The sequence below is a fragment of the Protopterus annectens genome, chromosome 7.part0 (genome assembly GCF_019279795.1).
Source record: "Protopterus annectens isolate FY-2018-M chromosome 7.part0, PAN1.0, whole genome shotgun sequence".
Taxonomy (NCBI): Eukaryota; Metazoa; Chordata; order Ceratodontiformes; family Protopteridae; genus Protopterus; species Protopterus annectens.
The window spans coordinates 450,853,678-450,879,759 of NC_056739.1; the positions used below are offsets into that span (position 1 = coordinate 450,853,678).

At 45.1% G+C, this 26,082-nt stretch overlaps 1 protein-coding gene across 1 annotated transcript in view; it reads left to right on the forward strand.

The window, feature by feature from the left end:
- NEURL4 (neuralized E3 ubiquitin protein ligase 4) overlaps nt 1-26,082 on the forward strand; it is a 1,403,612-nt gene that overhangs the window by 309,706 nt on the left and 1,067,824 nt on the right. The window contains exon 11 of the mRNA XM_044076219.1: nt 567-729. Within this exon, the coding sequence (XP_043932154.1) occupies nt 567-729 (163 nt within the window). The remainder of the gene's footprint in view (nt 1-566; nt 730-26,082) is intronic.

Sequence of the window (26,082 nt, forward strand, 5' to 3'; positions counted from 1 at the left end):
GGGGAAATCAGAAATTAAACAAGCGGTAAATGAAGTACTGAATATAGTAAAGGAAGTAAAAGCCTTAGAAATGGGATGAATACAAGATGGGAGAAAATGGTTTGAGTGCATTCATTTGTATATATAAGTTGGTAGGAAATGAAAAAAATATGTGAATTGGTGTGATATATGTTACTAATGAACAGAATTCTGATGGAGCTTATATGTATAATGCATGGACAGGTACAAAATAATGGAAAATGTTATCGAGATTTTCTCGTTTCATTGTAAATAAGGCATGTGATCTCATGTTGTAGATCTGTAATGTTATGAATAAGTACTTGTTTCAAAATGGTACGCTCTTGCATATGGTCTGTATAATCTGTTACAGATGTTTTTTTTTACTGCATTTTATTGCACTTGTATCTGATGTATGTAGCTTACCTTCTGTTTTTAGTTTGTTCTAGCAAGTTATAGGTTTGTTTTTCTGCAAGTAAATTATAGTTCCTTTTTGCTCATCACTGTCTCCATTCATTCCATGCTGCTTTCTTCTGTTACTGTAAAATATGTTTGTCCTTTTTCTTCAGGCAGGTGACAGTGTGGGAGTTGTACGAAAAGATGATGGCAGTCTGCACTTTTTTGTCAATGGTGTGGCTCAAGGTGCTGCTGCATGGAATGTACCTCCTAATGTCTACGCTGTGGTGGACCTCTATGGGCAGGCAGCCCAGGCAACCATAATTGATGATACAGGTAAGTTCACCTAAGTTTTTCTTTAATATGTAAGCATACGTACAAGCACTGCCTTGCTTACTTCATCACTTTGTATAACTGATGGTCATTAATTTATGCAAGTACTGATCACCGACACTCTAATCTTTTAAGTCTGAACCCATGAGGACTCAAGAGTCAATAAATATTGTTTTATCATCCTTATTATCACTGATTTTACTTGATTGAGATTTTTTTTACCCTTTTGGAAGAGCAATATTGTCTGCAATTTTCAATCGCATTAGCTTTACCCCCTCCTGTGCCTACAGGGACACTTCAGATCTCTTAGTCATTCTTTAAGGAAACCAGAATTACTAATGGCTTTTTTGTTGTTTTTTTCTATGCTTATCCTGTTGTTGGTAGTCATTACATATGGATTTTATCAACTGCATTGATTTCCTGCAACAGTCTAGTCCTGAATTGGTTGTCAAAGGGTGGGCAGTGGTAGGCGACAGACACTGAAGTATAAAATAAATCAGATGTAAAACACATTAGAATTTTAAACTGAAGTACTCATCAGCGCATTCTCCTTGAGCCAAACAGTTTATCTTTGCATCAAAGATCCATTCCTCACAGTTGAACTTCCATTGACAATGTTTTAAGTATATTTTATTTACTCTATAGTAGAATTTGCAGTGGTACACCTTCATTTTTATTTGATGTATTGTAGTGCTGTTACTTGAAAGAAAAGAAATCCATTCTGATGTAGTATTTCAGAAATCCTGACGTATTAAGAGGAGGCGCATCTTTTTTAATAAGCAGGACTGATGCTGCTAATATTAGGACATTTTGGCATATCTTTTTTCAGGTTGCTGGGGCCCAACCCCTTCCCATCATGCACTAGAGATGCATACTGCACTGACTAGTTTTCTTCTTTGCCATACTCTAGCTGACTCTGAATTTTTTGGCATCTGATGTCTTTTTCATCCATTGCTCAACCAATGGATTTCAGATCCAACCTCGGCTTCAACTTAGGACTGTAGCTCAGGCTCCTACCCTTACCCATAATCCTATGCCAATCCCAACCATGCCTCAGATCTTTTGCTCTGCTGTGTTTAGACCTAGGTCTCAGGCTTTGAGATAAGTGTAGAACCTTTTTTGTCTGCCATATCTATGCCTTTGTGCTGCTCTTTTCTGCCTTTTGTTTTTTGTATCTGTTCCTCCTCTTAAAGAATAAAAAGTTAGTTATTGCATTCCTCAACAGCATGGCCTTTTTCTACTACTCCTAGCAGTGTTTGTCTGGTATGTTGTATTACAGTTGTTTGTATGCTGTCACCCTCTGCTCTAGATGGTTTTCTTAGTACCATAGTTTGTGTTCTTCCTCAAATTTTTTGTTGTATTATTTGTTGCTGCTGTACTTGTTTCTCCCCTGACATGGCGGATAAACCCACTGGTTTTAATAAATGTACCTATTGTGGCAATAAGATGTCAGATTGTCATGGCGACTGTGTTTATTGTTTGGGGGTTAGTCACTTTGATAAAGACTGTGACATCTGCAGTGCCTTTGGACATGGGGCAGTGGTTGAGCATTGGAACAAACTGGTCCTCGGATAAAGCGCCTAGGAAGAGATCCCTAGAAAGGTGTCCTGCCTTGGCTCATACTTTAACTCTGGCAGCTAAGGACTCTAAGGCTTTGGGTCCATCTGTTCCATTGGATCAGTCTTCTGCCTCTTCCAGGACCATTCTTGTACAGAACCAATATTTTCTCTAAAGCGGATAGCTTACAGCCTACATTCCCTATACTTTCAGGAGACACATAATTGTCCTCATCAGGTATAAATTGTGGGGTTCTTCAACTCTGGCATCTTTTCTGATCCAGCTGAATCTGATCTCTTTGGGGCAAGGCAGGTCTTGGAGCTGAAGCTTTGGTGCTGAATCTGGGGGGAGGGGCTCGACCCTATGATTTTTGGAGCCGTCTCTTCCTCTAGGAGCTTTGCTGCTAGATAGCTTGGCTCCAACTTCAGTCTCAAGGCAGGGTTGAGGAGACATTTAGCCATTCCAGCTCCGGAGCTTCATCTCTGACCGGGGTAATTTTGGGTCCTCCTTCAGCATCTGTTTTCAAGGCTGTAGAAAGAGCCTTCTCCAAGTCTAAAGAAGGGACGTACTTGCTCCTCCTCAGCTCCACCTCCTCTATAACTGTGAACTCTGGGTTCTGATCCTGCTTACTTTGTCCCATCATGTCCGCATTAACTTCAAGACCATTCTTGTTCAGTATTCCCTTAAGACTTCCAAGTCTTCCCCATATCCCCCCCCCCCCCATGGAAGCCCTCAGAAGCTCACAGGAGTCTGTCATGGCAGGTAGGACTTTGATGAAGGGGAGGGGTCCCCAGATCATCCTCTGAGGATGCCTCCCTTTGGAAAAATTCACAAACTGTTGAGACAGAAGGTTGGTTGGTCTTCTGAAGCTCCCTTCTGAGGAGGAATCTGTTTTCCTCAAAGCTTTTGGTACTGGCTCAGCTACTTCCTGGGTGGTCCCTCCAGCTGATGAGATGATAGATCATCAGGCACGGGAGAAAGCAGATACGCTGGAAATTATTCTGAAGAAACCTAAAAAATACTTAACAGCCCCTAAAGACTGTGCTTGTATGAGCAGGGACCTGTCCATGAATGTTATTGTGGTAGCGGCAGCCACAAAAAAGGAGCTCACTGAGGAGAGATCATCTGTTCAGCCTCCTAATAGAGTGTCAAAAATGCTAGACAGCTATGGGAAGCTATGCCTCAGTGACCTTTGCCCTGTAATCGCTGAATTATTTGGCACATATGACGAGGTTTCAGAGGGAACTGACTAAGGAACTCTTGATATCCCTCTCTGGATCTGTCTACACAGAAGACAAGAAAACTGGATTCACAACTGGCCCCACCACACAATTCCTTTCTAATGCCTCCTTGCTTTTGATCTACAATGCAATGCAGGGTGTTTCTAAAGCTGCAAGCACAGACATTATGGTATGGAGGGATTTCTGGATGCACATATATGATTTTGCAGAGTCCTTAAAGACATCCATCAATGCTGCCTTTGATGGTTCAACTCTTTTTCACCTGCGATCAAGGACACTCATTCCAGGAGCGAAAAGGATGGGAAAACTTTTTCTGTCATAGGTTTATGGTTTTCATCCCCTCAAAGGACCTTTTCTTGGAACCAAAAAGGGGGTAAAAAAATGTAGTTCCATAAGTATTGAGGTTTTTCCCCAAGACTGTTCTGAAGATAGATCCCTCCAAGGTGGGGGAAGGGGCTGGGGTACTCTAACATTAGGTGATGCCCTAGTGGCAAAGGGGCTCTGCAGAACCAAGGCTTTAGCGTTCCATTCACCAAAAAGCCTCATCAGCACTCCTGAATATTTGCCTGACTGCTGCACTGTGGAGGCAGTCGGTGGAGGGGACACTTATCTCTGCACTCAGAAGCCTGGAAGTCCAGCTCCGAAGATGTCTGAGAGCAGTCGATAATCACCAGAGGCTGTCACATCTCCTTTCTCTACCTACCCCAACAACAAAGAAACTCCTCAGTGTTCCACCCCACCAAAGAAAAGTAGCAGCATTGGAAGTAGAAAAGCTGCTATCAAAAAGAGTCATCCAAAATATTCCAGCAGATCAGCAGGGGTTCGGAACTTAATTAAGGTTCTTTTAAAAGGCCATAGAAGAATGGGGACTTTAGGCTAATCCTGGATCTAAGCTAGTTAAATCTTTTTGTCAAACACTTGAAGTTCTGAATGGTCACAGTACATTTCATCTTGCCATCACGAAGAATGGTCACGGTACATTTCATCCTCCCGTCACTAAGAAAGGAAGTTTGGATGTGCTCAGTAGACCTAAAGGATGTGTACTATCACACCAAAATAGACAGATGATCCAGAACGTTTCTGTGCTTCTGGCTGGGAGGCACTCATTTCCAATTCAGGGCCCTGTAGGGGTTCATCAAATGTATGGCAGCGGTGGCAACTCATTTAAGACTGCAAGGATTCCAGGTTTTCCCCTATTCGGACTGGCTTCTCACCATTTCCACCAAGCATCTCCTAGTACATGCCAGGGATTTTCTTCTTCAACTTTACTCCAAATTGTGTATTACAATGAATTACAACAGGTCACAACTATTCCCAGCACAAGTTCTAGAGTTCATACATGTGCACTTGGTCACTACTTCCCAAACAGCAACGCTACCACAAGCCAGATTGTCTGCACTGCAGAATCAAGCTTTTCAACTGCTTTCCTTTAAAAACCCTCTGGCCAGGCTGGTACTACAACTTCTAGGTTTGATAGTAGAAGCTATCATTCTTTCCCCCCTGGCCTTTTTCTGCCCCTGTTTCTGCTGCATTAGAATTTCCTCATTTCAGTTTTACATGATGGAGCCATTTACTCCACAGTATAAGTGCAATTAACTGTGATTTCCAATTTTCACAGAGAAGAATCATTCCTCTCTTGCTTCTCCTAAATTGTGTAAAGCCTTCCTCAAGGGTACTTTCCTTCTCCGACCACCAATTTTTTGGGATCATACTGTTCTTTTGCAAGCTCTATCTCATTTTCCATTCGAACCAGCAACCAATGTGGATCTGAAGTTCCTGCCATGGAAAACCATCTTTTTTGGTGGCTATTACATCAGCTAGACAAGTATCTGAACTCCAGGCCTTATCTTGTAAATCTCCATACAGTGGATATAAAAAGTGTACACACCCCTGTTAAAATACCAGGTTTTTGTGATATAAAACAATGAGACCACAATAAATAATTTCAAAACTTTTCCCACCTTTAATATGACCTGTAATTTGTACAATTCAATTAAACACACACACACAGTTCCATTTTTCTGATGCAGATAGCTCTATTGTTGGATCTTCCCAATGGTACTTATGTTTTAGCATTTAAAGGGATATTTTATGTTATATATATTTGTATTGCAATTTTCTCTCAGATAATAGTGTGCTACTGTGTTTTGCCAACTAGACACAAGTTCTGTTTTAATTAGTAGCATTTGTGGTTCATTCCATTAAGTGGTGAGCTCAAAGTAGATGTTTGCAAGTAGATGAAATGGACAACAAACTCAGGTCAAAGGATATTATATGTTTATGTTTTTTTAGTTGGTGGAACAGAAGTGCTGTACACTGGTTTAAACAACAAGACCAGCTGTACAATATTAAGTAAATGAAACAAGTTAAACAATGTCGTGATCTACCCATTGTCATCTGCAGTCGTCATCTTACTGGTTATCTAAGCATAATGCTGTTTAATACAGAGCATTATCACTACTTCTGCCTCTCTGTCTAGTCCAGAAAAAGAGGCGTAGCATCTTCATTTGGACAGGTTACATCCTGTCAATAAGTTCACTGAGTCATTTATGTTTCTTAAGGTCGGGTGGCAATCATATGGGCTAGGCTTGTAAAGGCTCTAGAGCCATTAGCCTAGAACACACCTATGAACCTATGAAAAACAAACATCTGTTAGGGGAAGAATATACAAAATAAAAAACGTACAATAAGCTGGTTGCATAAGTGTGTACATCCTTAAACTAATACTTTGTTGAAGCACCTTTTGATTTAATTACAACATTGTCTTCTTGGGTACACACCTGCTGTCAATTAAAGAGACTCTGATTAACCCCAAATAAAGTTCAGCTGTCCTAGTAGGATTTTCCTGACATTTATTCAGTTGCCTGCGGCAGCAAAAGCCATGGTTCGCAGAGAGCTTACAAAGCATCTAATGGATCTCATTGTTGAAAGGTATCAGTCAGGAGAAGGGTACAAAAAAAATTTCCACAGCATTGGATGCTCCACAGAAACTTTTCAGGAAATCTGATTAATTATTTGTCTGCTTTTCCACCGCAGAATTGGGCAAAGCTGTGTTGAAAGTTCCATTGGCAAGGCAATTAGTTAATTGCATATTTCACGTTTATCAGACCAAAGGCTTGGATTTACCAAGAACTCCAAAAACACATTCAACAAGATCAGTCTCCACTTCTTCTGTGATTTCATCTACAACATCATTTGACAATAATTTATGTGGTCACATGTTCATACATTTATTGCTCACTACAAATTGGATGTTTTTTTCCAGGAGTAGAGTGGCTTTCAGTTCCACCGTACTCTGGAATATTCTTCCATGAGGACCACCCTGAGATTCAAGTAGCTGGAGAGACTATCCCAGCAGTTGAAGAATGGATGAAAAAGACAACATCAAACACAAAAGTTTACTCCCCATACCAGTACATCTATGTTTCTCTTTCTGTCCTTCCTCAACCTCTCTTTCTACGGTCTCCCGTCCATATCATGGAAGGTCTTCAAGTAGACTTCTGGTATATCCTCAAGGACACTTATGGGTAAGGGGAGGAACCTGAGCTCTGGATCCCAAGTCTGGAAATCATCCGAAATTCATTGATTGAGGAAGGACAGAAAGAGACAGCAGAGATGCATCATTATGGTGAGTACATAACTTTAGCTTTTCAGCATTGAGGAATATTTTGTTGATACGTGATAGTAGATGTCCTTCTATTCCTATGTTGCAGTATTCTTGTTGTGGGATTTCCTGCCCTCAGGTGACTCGTACGTCGGCTCCTATACAAAAGCTTCAGCTTGGCTGTTGCAGCTGCATGGGACGTCACACGTAAGGCCATAAACCAGGGGCCTTAAATGTGACATCTGTACACACAATCTTCAGAACTTTTCAGCCACAGATGACCAACGCATTGTGTTCGCTCCTTTTCATCAAACATCTCAATAAAACTAAGTAACCGGTTGAGTTTTTGGTTTTTCATATCCGATTATTATTGCTTAGGCTTGGTTTGTTGTAGCAATTTATAGTCGATGTCAGGTAAAAAGGGTAATTGCCAATGTGGATGCTAGATACCCCATAAAGACGCCCATGATAGGTGTGTTTTTTGCTTGGGCCGGGAGCACGATCATTCTGCTTGCTCCATTTGTTAATCATTTTTGCGGAAGACCCTACACAGCTATCTGGCCGCACTAAACCTTTACATAGAAAACCAGCACCTTAAGCGGTTATCTCTAAGAATGGATCCCACCTCGGAGGCCATGTCAGAACCTCCATGTAAGAAGCCCAAGTTTCCTAGGCCTTCTTTGCCTGCCACTCTGTTACCGGACACCTCTCCAGCTGCCGATTTAGGAGCTGGGGGGCCGGCGGATCCATCGACCTCAGTGACTACCTTTGGGGAAGCTCTTGATCGGTTGATGATCAGCATGTCCACGGATCCTACCCAGACCCCAACTACCGTCAAGGTCGAGAGGGAACCAGAATCTGTGGTACCTCCGACTGGGATCCTGAATTCGAATACGGTTCCTACTTAACCTGATTCCAGGCCGGTTCCAACATCCACCCCGGCTAAAAGGAAACAGAAAACCAAGCATGCTTCTACCACTGCAGAAGGCCTACCTGATTGGCAGTCCTTCACTTCTTCCCTGATGCAGGCCTTTATGGCCCTTAGGCCTTCAGCCTCATGCTCCACAACTTTACCTTTGCTCAGCCCTAGGCCTGCTTCAGCCTCCCCCCCCCTGCCATCTCAGGTTAGGGAAGAAGAGCATAATAATTCCTTTTCCTCCCCTGAGGACTCCATATTTTACACCTCCCAAATTGCATCTCCCCAGGAGTATTATTCTCCTGTTGAGGAATCTATTGAGGGGGATTCTCCCCCTGAGGATATTACATTTGGTGAGACCATCACCAAGATGAGACTACTTCATATGGGATACTTCACAAATATCTGACACCCAAAAGAGGTACTTTGAACTTCTTCAAGTTGAATCCCCCTCCCCTTCTGCTGTTCATCCAGTTCTGCCTGCATACTTAGATGCCTTTACTTCTGCATCTAAGGCCCCAGACTCACAGCCACCTGCCCCCAAGTGACCAGATTGCTTCTACAAGGTGCCTGACGAGCAGAAATTCGTAATCAAACCTCCCTTGGCAGACCCAGTAGTGATTGCCATCTACCCTTATAAGTAATCCAGACTCCTTCCCTCTGCCTCACTCCTACCCACTGATAAAGACAGCAAATCTATGGATAGGATTGGTAAGAAGGCATACACCTCTTCCACATTGGCCGTCAGAGCCATTAACTATCAGATGCACATGACTAAATATACTCTGGACTTGGTCTCTCAAGCCTCCTCCTTGCTGGCCTTCAGAGCCATTAACTGTCAGATGCACATGACTAAATATGCTCTGGACCTGGTCTCTCAAGCATCCCCCTTGCTGGCCTCTATCCCTGACAGCCCCATTAAGGCTGACATCTCCTTTAAACTTTCTTTGGCTACACAAGTAGCCAGACACTTGATTAGAAGCAGCTATGATGCTGCAGAAGCATCTGCTTCTGTTCTCAGGAGATATTCCTGGCTGAGACTTCAGAATCTCCCTGAAGACTTCAAGTCAAAGATCTTGGACACCCCCCCGGATCACAATTTTCTTTTTGGAAAACAATCTGCAGATCTTTTTAAGAATCTGCAAGAAAAAAGTAAGGAATTGCAGGACATAAAACATTTACTAGTGTCCTCCATTGCCAAGTACTACAGAAACTATCCAGCCAAAGCCACCTTTGTTAGGCAAAACCCTACCCAGACGGGTACTTCTTCTTTCAGATCTAGAAGAGGTGCAAGAAGACCCCCCACGTTCAGACCTGCTGCCCCGCATCCTCAGCCTAGACAACCCTTTCAGGACAGAGGAAGCCCCAGCAATGTGTGACTGCCTTGTGCACCTTCCACTCTCAGCACACCTTTCCCACTGCCTCCCCTTCTGACAAACTATAACCTCCGACCATTGTGTACTGTCCATAATACAAAAAGGATACTTCCTCTCCTGGAAAGAAAAAACTTTCATGAGATGCATCCCATAACCCCACAAAAACCAACAACATCTCCTTCCACAGGTACTGACAGACCTGCTGAAGCTGGGTACCATAGAACCTGTTCCCTCAGGACAGGAAGGAAAGGGTTTCTTCTCCTATCTCTTCCTGGTTCCCAAGAAAGATGGCCCTTGGAGACCCATCTTAGACCTCTCCTTCCTAAATCTTTACCTCCAGGTGCCCACCTTCAAAATGCTGTCACTTCCCACCCTGCTTCCTGTCATACCAGCCAAGGCCTTCATGGCCACCTTGGACCTAAAAGAGGCCTACCTACACATACCCATCAGAACTTCACACAGAAAATTCCTGCGTTTCTCTGGGCCCTCTTCTCATTTCCATTTTACTGCTTTGCCCTTTGGTTTGTCCACTGCCCCCCCCCCAAGTGTTCACAAAATACCTGACCCCCCCAGCCATTGCCTTCTGCAGAACTCAGGGAATTCAGATTTACCCCTATCTGGACGACATCCTAATACTGGCAGAGTCAAAAGATGCCCTCTCAAATCATCTGCACTTCACCGTGTCCCTTCTGCAGAATCTAGGGTTTACCCTCAACCTTCCAAAGTCCTCCTTGAACCCAGACCAGGACAAAATTTTTCTGGGTTGCAGAATACGAACGGACAGAATGAAGGCCTTTCTCCCACAGGACAAGGTCCTATCCCTAACCTCCCACTTCAAGGAGCTGCTACACTCTGACATTAAGTGCAAGGCAATTCCTTTGACTCCTGGGCTTAATGGCAGCAACCATCCCTATTCTACCACTGCCCAGAATGCATATGCGCAAGCTGCAGTGGTGTCGTAGAAACATCTGGTCCCAGCACCTGAATCACTTGGAACAAGTAATCCCCCTCCTTCCCTGTCTAAAGAAAGAAATCAGCTGGTGGATCCAACATGTCCAGCTGAACCTGGGGCTTCCACTTCAGCCCCCCAACTAAGTAATGCAAACAGATGGCTCAGATTCAGGTTGCGGAGCAACAATGGCATCTTACAGGGTTCAAGCAAACTGGCACCCTTCCTTGAAGGCCAAACAAATCATTGTCAGAGAAATGACAGCAGTCTTCTTAGCTCTAAAAAACCTTTACCCCTTTGCTTCTACCAGGGGTTCGTCGAGTAGTAACAGACAATACCACTGTAATGTGGTACCTCAACAAACAGGGAAGGACAAAGCCGTATGAGCTGTGCAGACTAACCCTGCTGATATGGCATCTAGCCTCTCACCACAACTTGTCCCTGCAGGCAATCTACATCCCCTCGCCAGACAACAAGCAAGCAGATCTCCTAAGCAGGACATCCTCTCCACAACACGAATGGATGCTAGACAGGAATGTCTTCCTAGATATAGTCCACCGGTGGGGCACTCCTCAAATAGACCTGTTAATCCCCCCACAACAGGCAACTGCAGACCTTCTGCTCAAAAACCTACTCCCCTCTAGCCTGGAAAGTAGACGCTTTCAACATCTCCTGGGAGGAGAACTTTCTTTATGCCTTCCTCCCTTCCCACTGATTCAGAAAGTCCTCCTGAAAATCAGGAAGGACAAACTGAAAATCTTGTTAGTGACTCCCTACTGGCCAAGGCAGCACTGGTTCCCCCTACTTCACAATCTAGCCAAGGGCAATCACTGCAAGTTACCCTACAAGGTGGACCTCCTGACACAACAAAAAGGAACTCTCCTCCATCCACACTTGCAGATGTTGTCCCTGACACTGTGGGTGATAAACTTTTGATCCCAGTTAGACATCACTACTCAGAGGATGTGCTTTCAGTCCTGAGGGAGGTCAGGAAACCTGCAACAAGAAAATCATACCTAGCTAAATGGGAAAGATTTACTAAGTGGTGTCTAGACAAGGGAAGGGACCCTTGCATTGCTGGAGCCCTCCTTAGTTCTTTCTTATGTGTGTCAACTGATAAAAAGTGGACTTTCCTATTCTTCAGTGAAAGTACACCTTTCTGCAATATCAGCCTGCTTGCCTCTTGATCCCCCCTTGCTAGTCTTCCTGATGTAAAACTGTTCCTAAAAGGGGTGTTACACATTAGACCTCCAGAAAAGTCTATCCCTCCGCCTTGGGACCTTAACTTTATCTTGGAAAAGCTTACCCAACACCCATTTAAACCTGCTGGGACAGCTTCCCTTTAGATATGTACATGGAAAACAGTTCTTCTAGTGGCTATCACATCAGCCAGGAGGGTTTCGGAGCTGCAAGCCTTAATGGTTTGCCTCCCCTACACCACATTCCACAAGGACAGGGTCACCCTGAGAACTAATCCCTCCTTTATGCCCAAGGTGGCCAATCTGTCCACCTTCTTTCCCTCTCCCACAAGTGATGGGGAGAGGATACTCCACTCCTTGGATGTACACAGGCAACTAAGATTCTACCTGGACAAAACTGAATCCATTAGAAAATCTAAACAGGTCTTTGTTTCCTTCCATCCCAGAGCATTGGGCAAGGCAGTCTCCAAACAAGCCATTGCATGTTGGATCAGGAAAGCCATCTGTCTTTGCTACTCCCACTGGGTTTTGGGAGTAAAGGCCCATTCCACAATGACAGTGGCCGCCTCCAAGGCTTTCCCAAAAGGTCTGGACATGGCTTCCATTATGGAAGCAGTTACATGGTCGACTATCCACACCTTCACCAAACATTATAAGCTAGACCAAATCTCCAGAACACGTGCAGGATTCGCCAGGCCAATCCTACACGGCATTGTAGAATCCTGTTCTGCATCCGCCACCCTCTTATCCAACTAAGCTGTGGTACTCTTCCCACAACAAGAATACTGCAACATAGGAATAGAAGGACGTAGAATAGTTGTGTAAAATCTTACCATAATCATAGATGTCCTTCTCTTCCATGTTATAGTATTCCATCTCACCCACCTATAACCTCCTCATCATTCTTCTTTCATCCCAACATCACTGTGGACCGATCTATAATTCAGAAGGACCCCAAGGTCCCATACCTGACACCACTGGCATGTTCTCCTGCTGGGCCTTCTACTCTACCTGCTGAGCTTCAAGTTCTGAAGAGTGTGTGTGCAGACCTCACATTTAAGGCCCCTGGTTTATGGCCTTACGTGTGACATCCCATGCAGCTGCAACAGCCAAGCTAAAGCTTTTGTATAGGAGCCGACGTACGAGTCGCTTGAGGGCAGGAAATCCTACAACAAGAATACTGCAGCATGGAAGAGAAGGACCTCTGTGGTTATGGTAAGATTTTACACAACTGTTCTTTATTTTCTTCTGTTTAGCATTATCACTTTTGATTGCAAGAGATGAGCTTTTCTCCCATCTTTTCCTTTTAAAAAGTATGTTCCACATTTTGGGACACTGAGGTTAGGATTTACTGTTTAATGGCATCAGTGTCCTTCTGTAAAGTTTGCAAGTTGTCAGGCTGTTTCACCCACTGGCATGCACATTCTTTGTTTTATTTTCTAGGTAAGACTATTACTGTCTATTAGTAGAGAATAAATGAAGTACTAAAATTAGATCTGAAGTAGTTACTTCATTTGCTCTGCAACCTGTGGGTATCGGATCCGACAGCTTTACTAGCTAAAAGATCTGAGCTCCTGGCTCCTCCCCTTTACCCATAATCCCCTGCTACATGCTCCCTTTCCTCAGATCGAGTTTGCCGCAGCTGAAAGAAGCTTCTATTGAAGAGCTCCTTAGGCTTGGGTGAGATCTTTTCAGTGAATCTTTGTCAAAAAGTTAGAAAAAAGTTTAAATTTTGTTAGTGTGTGAGTGGTTTAGCCCCTTATTGTCGAGTGATAGCCTTAGTTTTATTTTTTTTTGGTAATTTTAGCTTACATATATATATATATATATATATATATATATATATTTTTTTTTTTTTTTTGTCCCCTCCCCTTAGTGTGTTAGTGTGATGGCTGAGGGGCCCAAAGCAGTCTTTTCTAAGTGCACTGAGTGTGGCCATAAGCTTTCCCCTGCTGATGGCCACACTCAGTGCGTTTTTGTGTCTGGGGGTGGCCCACTTATCCACTAGCTGCCAGATATGTGCAGCATTTAACCCACGGGCCATCAGGGATAGGAAGAACAAGTTGATCCTGGCGGGCTTGTTACCGCAGGACACTTCTTCTTCCTCTCCCTCTAAGGCACAAGCTGCTGCTACAGCCCCCATGTCTTTAGGTCCCCAGACTCTGCCTGGGACTCAACCTCCCTCTGCTGCGCAGAGTTCAGGGGACTCTTCTGCCTCTTCGAGAGAGAAGAGGCATAAGGAAAAGGATAGAGAGAAACACAAAAGTCATAAGAGGCGGGCTGAGACTCATCCCTCAGCCCCGCCATCTAAAGTTACTAGCCCTTCTACGAGGGCCTCCGGATCCTCTCCCTCTCAACTCCGTTCGCCTTGTTTCTCGCCGGAGGAGGAGTACCGGTCTCCCTCAAGGTCGTCGAGGCAGCCCTCCCGGCCCGCCTCGACGACCTCTTCTAGGTCTACAAGAAGCCTGACCGACGCGGACATGGATCGGATGATGCGTCGATTTCTGCAGACTCAGATGCAGATGGGGGTGCTCCTGCCTCCCCCCCTCTGGGGGGGGGGGAGTGCAGTCCCCCTTTTTGCCCCGATCACTCCTTCTCCAACCCGTTTTCGGGTTTTGGAGTCATCGGATCCAGGCCCTTTCGGAGCCGGGGATTTGTCGGCGCCGATAGTTCTGGTAGCTTCGACGCCGACTGTACCCTCGAGCGAGTCGGATCCTAGCACTCTGGGCTGAGAGCCGAGCGTCGGATCCATAGGGGTTGGTGTGTCTTCGGCGCCCTTCAGGTCGGAGCACACTTCCCCCTCGGATTCGACCGCTTCGGCTCCGACACCGATCCCTGCTTCGGAGCCGAGGAGACTGCTTTCGGAGCCTGGGGAAAGCGGCTCGCCTTCGGCTTTTGAGGTAGTGGAGAGGGTTCTGTCGAGGCCTTCCAGATCCCCGGTCCGGGCGTCGGATCCTTCCGTTCCCCCTATGCATTTGGATCTATCCTCCATCATCCGACCACTGGGACAGCCTGCTCAAACCCTCCAGTTAGTTCCCTTAGAGGAGCAGGATCCCGTAGGTGAGCCCTCCTCAGATAGTCCCACCGAGGAGGTTCCTCGCAAACGGAAGTGTAAAAGGAGGCGCCTGGACTCCCCTGAGTCCCTCACGACAGACACTGATTTGGATGAAGGGGAAGGTTCCCCAAGGTCACCCCCTGAGGATGTCTCCTTTGGAGACATCATGGAAATGTTGCGAATTAGAGGGGGGTGGTCTGCCCAAAATCCTTCCTTGGACGAGTCCGTGTTTCTGGAGGCATTTGAGGGAGGCCCGTCTACCTCCTGGGTGTCCCCCCCAGCTGACCCTCTGGTAGACTTAATTACTACCAGGGCGTGGAAGGAGCCCGACACAGTGGAGCCAATTCCAAGACGGCCAGACAAAATTCTTAGCCCTCCCTCTGATAGGCAGGCCTGGTCTAAGGGTTCACCTGTGGATGCCATGTTGGTGGCGGCTGCCACGAAGAAGGAACTCGCGCAGGAGAGTTCCTCGGTCCACCCTCCGGATAAGGAATCTCGGACGTTGGACCGCATTGGGAAGCGGATGTTTGCTTTAGCCACCTTCTCTGTAAGGGCGCTGAACTACATGGCACACATCATGAGACTCCAGCGAGACCTAATAAAGGAATACGCTGCAGCTCCACCGGAGTCCATGACGGTCGAGGGTAAGAGGACGTTCTCGACTCGTATGGCCACTCTAAAGTCTATATCTAACAAGTCTATGCGACTACTCTCCCATGCTACGGAGGGAGCCGCTAGAGCTAGCAGTGCAGGGGTCGTCTTATGGCATCACGCCTGGCTCTGCCTTTGCGATTTTGCAGAACCCTTTAAGGCGTCCTTCGCAAACACACCCTTTGACGGTTCTTTGCTCTTCGGCAAGACCGTCCGCGAGACGCTGGTCCAAAGCAAAAAGGACGGGAAGACGCTGTCTGCCGTCGGGGTCCGCTTCTCTAATCCCCAGCGATCCTTTTCCAGGAATCAAAGGGGACAAAAGAAGATGTGGTTCCGGAAGTCTCAGCAGTCCCACCCAGCTTCGGAACCCTCATCCTTCAGAGGCAGAGGAGGACAAGGTGGATGCCGGCCCAGAGGCAGAGGGGGGGGGGCGTGTAACTTCGGGTCTAGAGAACCGTTCTCGGACAGGCCTGCGCAACAGCCCTGAGGGCTTATCCGGCTGTCCCTCTCTGGAGGCAGTCAGGGGGCGTCTGTCAGAGCACCTCCAAAATTGGGAGTCCATTATGACGGATTGGTGGGTGCTTCGAATCATATCCAGAGGTTACACCATTCCCTTTCTAAGTCTTCCCCCTCCTACGAAGCGCCTCCGCGATGTCCCACCCGATCAAAGAGAGGCGGCAGCTTCGGAGGTTTCGAGGCTGCTAGAAAAAAGAGCCATCCAGCACGTCACCCCAGGCCAGTTCGGATTGGGCAATTACTCCAGGTTCGTTTTAGTGCCAAAAAAGACGGGGGAATTAAGACCGATTCTAGATCTGTCTTCCCTGAACCTGTTCATTCACAAAGAGAAATTCTGGATGGTCACTCTTCAGTCAGTTCTCCCCCTCCTTCGGGAGAACGACTGGATGTGCTCCATAGACCTCAAGGATGCATACTACCACATTTTGATGGACAGACGATCCAGGAGGTTTCTCCGCTTCCAGCTGGGAGCCAGTCATTATCAATTCAGGGTTCTTCCGTTCGGCCTCACCTCAGCCCCCAGGGTGTTCACCAAGGTCATGGCAGTGGTTGCAGCCCACCTGAAACTCCAGGGCATTCAGGTCTTTCCATACCTGAATGACTGGCTCCTCACCGCCTCCAACAGGCATCAACTGTGTGTTGCCAGGGATTATGCTCCAACTCTTGCCCAGAGTTTGGGCATTTCGGTAAACCTTCAAAAGTCCTTTCTTCATCCTGTGCAGGTTCTGGAATTTATAGGGGCCAAATTGGACACTCGCCTCTCTCGGGCCCTACTAACTTCAGACAGGGTGAACAGTTTGTCATGTCAGGTTATAGCCCTCCTTCAGAACCCGGCTCCATCGGCAGAGTTAGTCCTGAGAGCACTAGGCTCTATGGCGGCGGCAATCAGTCTTTGCCTACACGCGCGTCTATGAATGAGGATTCTGCAATGGACCCTTCAAGTCAAATGGTTTCTATTGCAACATCCGTTCGCTCACGGGAGCTGCGGGAAGGGAGACCCTTCGTGATGTCTCCGCCCCAAGCCACGTTGACCACGGATGCTTCTCGCCTCGGGTGGGGGGGGCATTCTTTGGGCAGAACTGTCCAAGGCACGTGGACCCCCTTAGAGACCGCTTTGCATATCAATGTCCTAGAGATGAGGGCGGTGCTTCTGGCGTTGCAAGCTCTCCACGACTTTCTTCCTCTAGGGAATATTGCGGTTCAAACAGACAACATGGCTGTAGTCTGGTACATAAATAAACAGGGAGGGACCAGATCTTACCCCCTTTGTCGGGAGGCTATGAGAGTTTGGGAGTGGGCGATATCCACCAACCGCTTTCTGGTAGCAACACATTCCGGGTCGGTCCAACATTCTGGCGGACAAACTGAGTCGCGTGGTCCTCACACCATACGAGTGGTCTCTGAAACCATCAGTTGCGAAATAGATCTTCCTCAAATGGGGTCTACCTTGCTGTGATCATTTCGCTTCTCCATCAAACACAAAGTGCAGCAAGTTTTTCGTGATAATTCCCCCACCAGGGGAGAGCCCCAGAGACGCTCTGGTTCATGCTTGGCCACCCGGTCTCCTCTATGCTTATCCCCCCTTCCTCTTATGATGAAGTTCATTCAGAAAGCAAGTCGGTTGGGGAGCAGAATTATCCTCATAGCCCCATTCTGGCCTCGCCAAATCTGGTTCCCTTCTCTGCGGTCTCACAGTGTAGTTCCTCCATGGATCTTGGATCCCATTCTGGATTTGATTTTGCATCCTGCGGGATTGCAACCCCCGAACCTGGTAAACCTCAAGCTCGCGGCTTGGTTGATCCAGTTCCACTGATGGCAAGGACTCCCGGCATCTCATCACCAGTAACGTCCATTCTGGTAGCGGCTCGCAAGCCTGCTACCAGGAAAATTTACAGTAGTAAATGGAAGCGTTTTTCTGTCTGGGCTAAGGACAAGGGCTTAGATCCCTTTACCGTCCCTATCCCGGCGGTTCTTGATTTTCTGTCGCACATTTTTCATCAAGGAGCCAGTGCATCCACAGTTAAGGTACAATTGGCAGCCATTTCCCATTTTCATGTAGGGAATGGGCTGGGATCTTTAGCTTCTGCAAAGATATGCAAAACCTTCTTGAAAGGTATTTTTCTATTGAAACCACCAGTTAAGACTGCAGTCCCACCATGGGACCTAACTTTGGTTTTACAAGCATTGACCACCCATTGAGCCTGCCGCCTCAGTTCCATTAAAGTTCTTATCATGGAAAACGGCCTTTCTAGTTGCTATTACTTCAGCCAGAAGGGTTTCGGAACTTCAAGCCCTTTGCATGAAACCCCCCTATCTAATCTTTTATAGGGATAGAGTGTCTCTCAGGAACTAACCCTTCCTTCTTACCAAAGGTGGCTTCGGAGTCAAATATTAATCAGTCGATTAATTTACCAGTGTTCTTTCCCAATTTTCAGAACAAAGGGGAATACAAATTACACAAGTTGGATGTACATAGACAACTATGTTTTTACTTGCACAGGATGAAGGATTCTCGCAAGGCTGATCAGTTGTTTGTGTCCTTTGCCAAATCTGCTCTGGGTAGAGCTATTACCAAAGTTACCTTAGCAAATTGGATTTCACAGTGCATCATTCATGCGTATGTAGCCTCAGGTAAACCTGCTCCTGTCGGAGTCCATGCCCACTCAACCCGATCCATAGCCACATCAGCAGCCTTCTGGTCCAGGGTTCCCCTGGACGACATATGTTCAGCAGCTACTTGGTCCTCTTCCCATACATTCATTTCTCATTATAAATTGGATATGATATCCAGGAGTAGGGCTTCCTTTGGCTCCGTGGTGCTTCGGAATATCCTTCCTTGAGAGCCTCCCAAGGTTTTAGGTAGCTGGGGACTCTGTCCCACAGGTTGCAGAGCAAATGAAGTAACTACTTCAGATAAAGAAGTTATGTACTCACCATAACGTTCCATCTGAGTAGGTACTTCATTTGTCTGCAACCAACCCCCCCCCCCCTCCATGCCCCCTAACCATTATCGTGGTTCCTGATCATGATTGAGATTGTTTCATGTGCTTAGGCATTACTTGGTCCTCTGTCGAGGGTCTTAGTTGTTAGATTAAGCAAACTCGATTTGAGGAAAGGGAGCATGTAGCAGGGGGTTATGGGTAAAGGGGAGGAGCCAGGAGCTCGGATCTTTTAGCTAGTAAAGCTGCCGGCTTGGATCCGAGGTCAGATCCGATACCCACAGGTTGCAGACAAATGAAGTACCTACTCAGATGGAACATTATGGTGAGTACATAACTTCTTTTTTTCATCAGCTGTGTTGTATTTCTGTAGAATTCTGTGTGAGAAACTTGGAGCCCACTTACTTTAGTATGCACTGTCTTCTCAGAATAATACTGAATCTGAGGAGCCATCGGACTATATCTAAAAATGTTCAACAAGCATAATACAAACTCTCTTCAGGGCAGGGATCTGTAACTTTTTTCTTGAACTAAAATGTAACTTGTTTCTAAAAGTAGTTCTTCCTCCTATAATCTTTTGAGTACTGTGGCAAATGTTTCTGATGCAAAGCTGGTAATTAGATTCTCTCTCTTTCCCTCTGAATTAGTCAAGATTCCTTCAGTGGTGGTAGCTGAGCCCACTTCATTGGTGCTGTCAGTGGTTCAAGCTCAAGTAGTAGACGTGAGGCCAGTCACTCCAAAGTCTGTGCATTTACCAGTTCTCCCTGTTACTGATTAATAAAGGCTATAACCAGTTCACTATAAACTTAAACCCACAGGTGTGGGGCCTCCTTTGCCTGCTCCATCTGATCATGTTTCCTGGACTTTAATTTCTGCCTGGCCCTGCTTCCCCCCACCTAATACTGTTACTTTGGTGCCCAGGTGACCATCATTGGCACCTTGTTTTATCAGCTGACACTGGCCCCTTGGATGCTTGTACTTCCAAAATAGATTCTAGCATCAGTCCGTGTGCCTCATGTGCTGATGTTCATCATTCCCACCACTGAAGTAACATTTAGGCTAAATGGGTAGTTTCACAGCCTAGGAAACAAGAACCAGCCAGCTTCACTAAGCTCTGGCTGCTACCACACCTTCACTCTGAATGCTGATTGGCTAGTCTGAAAGGGGAATCAGCAGTCAGAGTAAAGAATTCTTCAGTACTTTCTTGCAATCTAAGGGAAACATTTCAGGGGTTTCAAGGGGCAGCGATCATCTTAGAGCCTCTTTTTTGGCAGATATGTGTCCATTGGGGAACCTCTCCATGCAGTGATTGTTGTCTTTTTAAGAAAATAATATTTATATATTTTCTATCTAGAAGTAGTATTTCCCTTTTGAAACCTGGTATTTTTAATTGATCATGTTTCCTCCCAGGGACTGCTATTTATAGCTATTAGTGTTATCTAACTAATTTGGGGCTATTTTTGTGACAGTATATATACTATTCATGTAAACTTTTATTTTGTGTCTAAAAGTTTTTCTTAGGACAGGCAGGGATGTATTTTTCAGTGTACTGCATTACTTCGCTTTGTGACAACCTGCCTGACATTTTTTTGACAGAAATTCATTCATGGAGTGTCAGAGATTTTTCATGTTGCCCAGTACAAACAATTTAGGCCACCCTCTGACTAAAAAGCCAAATAAGTAAAATCAGTCATATTCTGATAAACAAGGAGCTAAAAAGAGATGAACAGAGCAAATAACAATAAGAAACGAGTTCTTTCAGAAAAAGGGACAGAGCAACAGTACAGAATGACTATGCCAGCATTCTCCCCTTCCCCTCCAGCCACTATCTCCACAAATCTGTCCCTGAAGCTGGTACTCAACATCCCTTTTGGCAAATGATTTCTCAGACTCTTGGGTGTTAAAATTGGTGCAGTTGGATTACAGATGGTATTTGATACAGAATCCTCCTTTCAGGGGGAATTTCTCCCCACCTTCCCAACCATACAGAATATTTTCCTCAGGTTCTTCAGTCTTTAATCACCCAAGTCAAAGGGGCAAACGCTTCTGTATTAGAATGTTGCTTGTGTCCAAGGAAAGAGGCCTCTTGGAGACCAGGACCAGATCTGTAGCCTGTTTGCTAATGTAGTCCATCACCAGTATGAACATCAGTGGGCTGAGAGCTGAATCCTGGTACTCACCCACTCCCAACTGGGCACCAGTCTGTGAGACTGAATACTGTTGATATGCGAGTCATTTGGGTCCTTATACATAGTTTGCACTAATTCTACCAAGGTTTCTGGGACTTCAAACTACTGTAGGACTGCCTAAATCAGCTTTCTGGGGACCAAATGTGCATCAAAGCTTTCATTTAAATACACATGCTCCTGTAAAATCTAATTTATGTCCAGACTAACCACGTTATTGCATTTTGGGAATAATATGTAAATTCTCTTCGAGTCCCTGCTACTGAAATCACATCTTCCATACCAGATGTTCTCCAGAAATCTCTCCTCTCTATTGTAACCCAGAATGTTCATCAGATTGATCACTGCTGCAGTAGCTTTAGCTATGTGGGTTATATCCTGTCAAGGATGTAACATCTGGCCAGCTCCCAAAGCTTCAAGGCACCTTCCATGCACTCAAACCATTAGGCAGCTTGAACTGAGCTGCCTAAAAACACAGGTTTGAATTCCAAGTCCTCCAGAGCTTTCCTGCCACTGAAGAGAACGCTTCTCTGCTGGCATTTGAGGATTGATGGTCTGTTTGTGCTGTTCCTTCACTGGGCAGATAAGTTCCCTTTGGGGGAAAACCTTTCCCATGTAAAAATTGTTTTAATGTACTTTCCTGCTTAGGGTAGTTGTTTTTAGTTCAGGAGTTTCTTGTAATGGACTGTCACAAGACTTAAATGTACTTTTAAAATGGGAGTGCACTTTTTCCTGTCAGTTTAAAAAATAGTTAAAAACATTTTTTTCTGTTGATAAATTCTTTAGTTTACTTTTTGGAGTTGACAGAGTGTATTGAAGTGCTTTTTTCTGTGTTTTTTTCCAAGAAAAAGTGACTTTTAATAACTTTAAAATGTTACCAACACATGCTGCTCGTTTTCCCTGGGGAAGAAGCACAATTTTTGGCTTCACCTTGGAGCAAGCCACCAGTCCCATGGTAGGTCTTTCTTCCAGGCTTGACAAGAGAAAGTTAAGCAAACAGCCTTTTCCATCACAGCAGGCTAGCAATTTTCTCAGCTGTAGGCAGGTGACTCTGTTGTTGCCAAAGCTGGCTCCTTAGACCACTTTTATCTTTTATCCAGGATCCCTGTAATGTAGCACCTACAGCCAGTATGGACCTGGGGTTAGCCTCATCTTCTGCTGCTGTTGGAGTCCCGTTAGTGTGTAAGGAAGAGACACTCTAGTCGGTCCAGGCAGAGGGAACAGGGAAGGCTTTCAAGTTTAGTCATAATGTTGTGTCCATCCTTGGGGAAGCTGCTGCTGCCATTCACAGCACTGTTGACCCCATCTTTTCTGTCAGAAAGAAAGCTAAAACTTAACATCTGTGTACTTTTCCTCAAATTTCTCTAGACAGGAGTAGTTTACTAGATCGGGCACAGGGTCTAATTCAGACTATTGATGCTCCTTATAAGGTGGTTTCTGGTAAAGGAAAGAGGGATGCCTCTTTCCTGAAGTGATTGAAGATTCTGAATTTGGTCAGTAAGATTTCTCATTCGGACCTGAAGGAGAGCACAGTATCTGATTCTTCCTCTGGAGATTTCTTTTCCTATGAGACTATTTCCAGAATGTGCCAGTGTTTTCAGTAGCTGAAAACTGAGGATATTCAGTCCCTCAAAAATACCATGAGTTGTTACAGCTAGAATTTCTAAAACCTTCACTTTTTCCAACAGTGTGGTCAGCTCTGGAGGATGTTTTTCACTGACTGCAACTTTCCTTACAGTCAGCCTGCTGCCCCTAAAAAGGCAGATAGATTGCATAAAGTTCCTCCATCTTTTTAAGTTTTAGTTAAATCTACCCCTGCTAAACATTTAGTCAGTTCCAATCCTACACTTTCTGACAAGGATATGAATATAATTAAGTATGGGGGAAAAGTGAATGTTTCTGGAACTTTGATTTTTCAGAATTTTGAATAGCCAGGCTCATGTGTTAGTTTATTCTGATTAACTGTGAAAGTATGAGAAATGTTTTGTCTGTGGTGTGTTCTTTGAGGAAAAATCTGCTTTAAATGTTTTAATTTTTACAGTTTTACAAGTCACAACTCATTATTTAAAGTGTTTGGCCAACCCTGTTGATACTTCTTCCAGGGCTATGGCCACTAGTACTATTTTGAGGAGATTTGTCTTGCTGCATTTCCGGAACCACCCAGATGATGAGAAAAATATATTTTAAATTCTCTTTCTGATAGAGGCTTAGTTTTTGTTCCCTCTGCTGCAGAGGTTATCAAAAAGTGTGATGAGAGGGGCAAGCTAATGCAGGGAATCTGTTAAGAATTTTCAGCCCTCCTTTTCAGATTTGTCTAACTTCTCATTTAGTTTTGGAAAGAAAGAAAATAAACATCCTCATCAAAATGCTGGTAAACAGGCATTTAAGAAGAAATTGCAAGGCTTTCCAAAAAGACTACAGGAACCCATCCAAGATCAAGGACAGTCCAACAAGTCAAAATGACTGTTTAAGGGACCTTGTCAACCTCCACCCTGGCAGTCTCCTTTCCTTTCCTGGAAGTCTGAATCTCCGGTTCTCTCTTTGGCAATAGATAGTTCTAACACATGGTTCTGAAGATCATTCCTCAAGGTTTCAGATGGCAGTGGGAGGAATTTCCTCCTTTCCAGCGGGTAATCCTAATCCACCAGACTCCTCTATTTCACCCTGTCCTTCAACACACATTGTCTCAGGCAGTGACAGAGCCAGTTCTTCTTTCCCTATTTGGGAAAAGTTTCTATTCAGTGATTTTTTTTTTTTTTTTTTTTGGTACTAAAGGAAGAAAAGGTTTGGAGGCCAGTCCTGGATCTTTCCTTCCTTAACTAGTTTGTGATAGTGCCAAAGTTCAAAATGCTATCACTTCTCAACCTGTTACCCCCTTTTTTCTTATTTAAGTTTGCTGGTAACACTAGATTTAAAAGATGCTTATCACATCCCTATTCATCCAGACTTTAGGTGTTTCCTAAGGTTTTGTGTGCCTGGATCACATTATCAGATGTTCATCGTGTTTCACTGTTGCAGTCATTACACTTGGGTTATCCTGCTGACAGGCTACCCGCAGTCGACCTGAATTCCAAAGTCCTGGCCCGGCATCGGTTGCTGTCGCCTCTTCCCTGACGTCAGTACGCCAGGGGTATATAAGATGCAGCTGACGCCATTTTCTTCAGTCTTTCTTGCCGCGCGGTGCCCAAAGCAAAAGCAGTTCGCAAGTGCCGGTCGGCTGACTCCTGAGATTTTCGAATTTGAATTTCAGATCCGAAGTCTTCAATAAAGCTAAGTACCGTTGGGGAAACTTTTTCTTGCTCCAGACCGATGTCAGTAAAAGTTAACAATTGTATTTCTTGTGGGAAGCAAATACCTCATAAGGATTTTCATTCTTACTGTATTCCTTGCCTAGGCCCTGACCACGATGTTGCTAGTTGTCGGTTTTGTGCTAGATTCAACCAACGCACTATTAAGCGTCGGTTCGATTTTGCTTTACATTACTTTGGCCGAAGGTTTAATTATAACATGCCATCGGAACAACCGACGACCGGAGTCCATAAAAAGCACAAGGACAAAGAAAAAGACAGGCATCCGAGGTCCAAAACCGACGACGAAGCCTCTTCTAGACCAGTCGCCGGTTTGCCGGTTTTCAGTGAGGCACTTTCGTAGCCCCTGACACCCGCTACCTCAGAGCCACAGGCCACCTCCGACTCCCACGTGGAGACAGCTAGGCCTCTGGAAACTCAAGGTATTGGGCCTACGGAAACAATTCCCCTCAGATGGGTCCAGAGCCGCTGAGCAGGCATCGGCTTCTGAGGGTGTTTTCAGACCTACACAGCTTACTATCAAGACCACTTCAACAGCCAAGGCAAAGTCTAAAACACCTTTAAAGACAAGGAAACTAGTACAGCATTCTCCTGGACAGTCATCCATGCCAAAGAAACAGATGCTCAAAATTGGCCAAGGACCTAATTACTTTGATCAGGGGCTCCCATCCCCCTCCTGATAAAAGGCCTAGGCAAGACACTGACTATGACTCCTCTGACCAGGTTTCTATTTCTTCTGTCTCCACTTCAGAACAGGGATATTCTCTCCCTCCCTATGAGGACTCTGATGCTGAAGAATCTATCCCTTCAGCCTCTCCTTCTGAGGACTACTCTTTTGGGGAAACCCTGCACACCATGAGGGAACATTTCCATTGGGAGAGCCAGGATTATTCTGAATCCAAGAAAAGGCTCAGAGGCTTTCTTTTATTGCCTCAGCACAGGCCTCTTGCTATCCCCCCTGTACTAGATATTGTTGATGATGTTTTTTCTGAATCCAGTTTGACTCCTGATTCTTTTCCACCTGCACCAGTTAAGCCAGATAGGTACTACAGGGTTCCAGATTCTCATATATTTCTTTATAACAACCCTGCTGCTGATCCAGAAACTATTTCTCAGGGTCCCAAAGGGGTCAAGGCTTCCACTGCAAAAAACCCTGTTCCCTCTGATAGGGATTCTAGAGCACTGGACAGATGGAGGAAAAAGGTTTACACCTCTGCTACTTTAGCTGTAAGGGCTTTAAACTGTCAGTTTCACATGCTTAAATATCAACAATACCTAATGTCTTTGCTAAAACAGAAAATGCTTACAAGCTCTGAATGTCCTGAGAACAAGGAAATGCAGGATTTATTGCATGCAGCTGAACAAATGGAAAGCATACTTTGCAATGTGGTTTTGATTCATTAGAGGCATCTTGTAGAGCCACAGTTACAGGTTCTGTCATTCGAAGGCATGCTTGGTTAAAAGAACAGAGTTTGCCTGATCATGTTAAAGCAAAATTATTGGATGCTCCATTACAGCATGATACTTTGTTTGGTGTCAAGGCAGAAGAGGTGTTAAAGAAAATGGAGGATAAAGCAAAATCAATGCAGACAGTAAAGGATTTCTTACAGGTTCAGCCACCTAGATTTAGCAGGAACTGGCCTTCTAAAAATTAGTCCTTTCCAGTGTCAGGCCACCAAGAGGCAGATACGGACGCCCAAGAGGCAGATCTCAGCCCCAAGGCTCCTACAGACCTAAACAATGGGGTCCTTCAGCCCCCAAAGGCAGAGTAGACAAATCACAACCTTATAGGAAACAGTCCCAATGACTTTCTTCTACAAACGCCAAGCACTTACCTTTTGGCAGCACCCTTAGGGTGA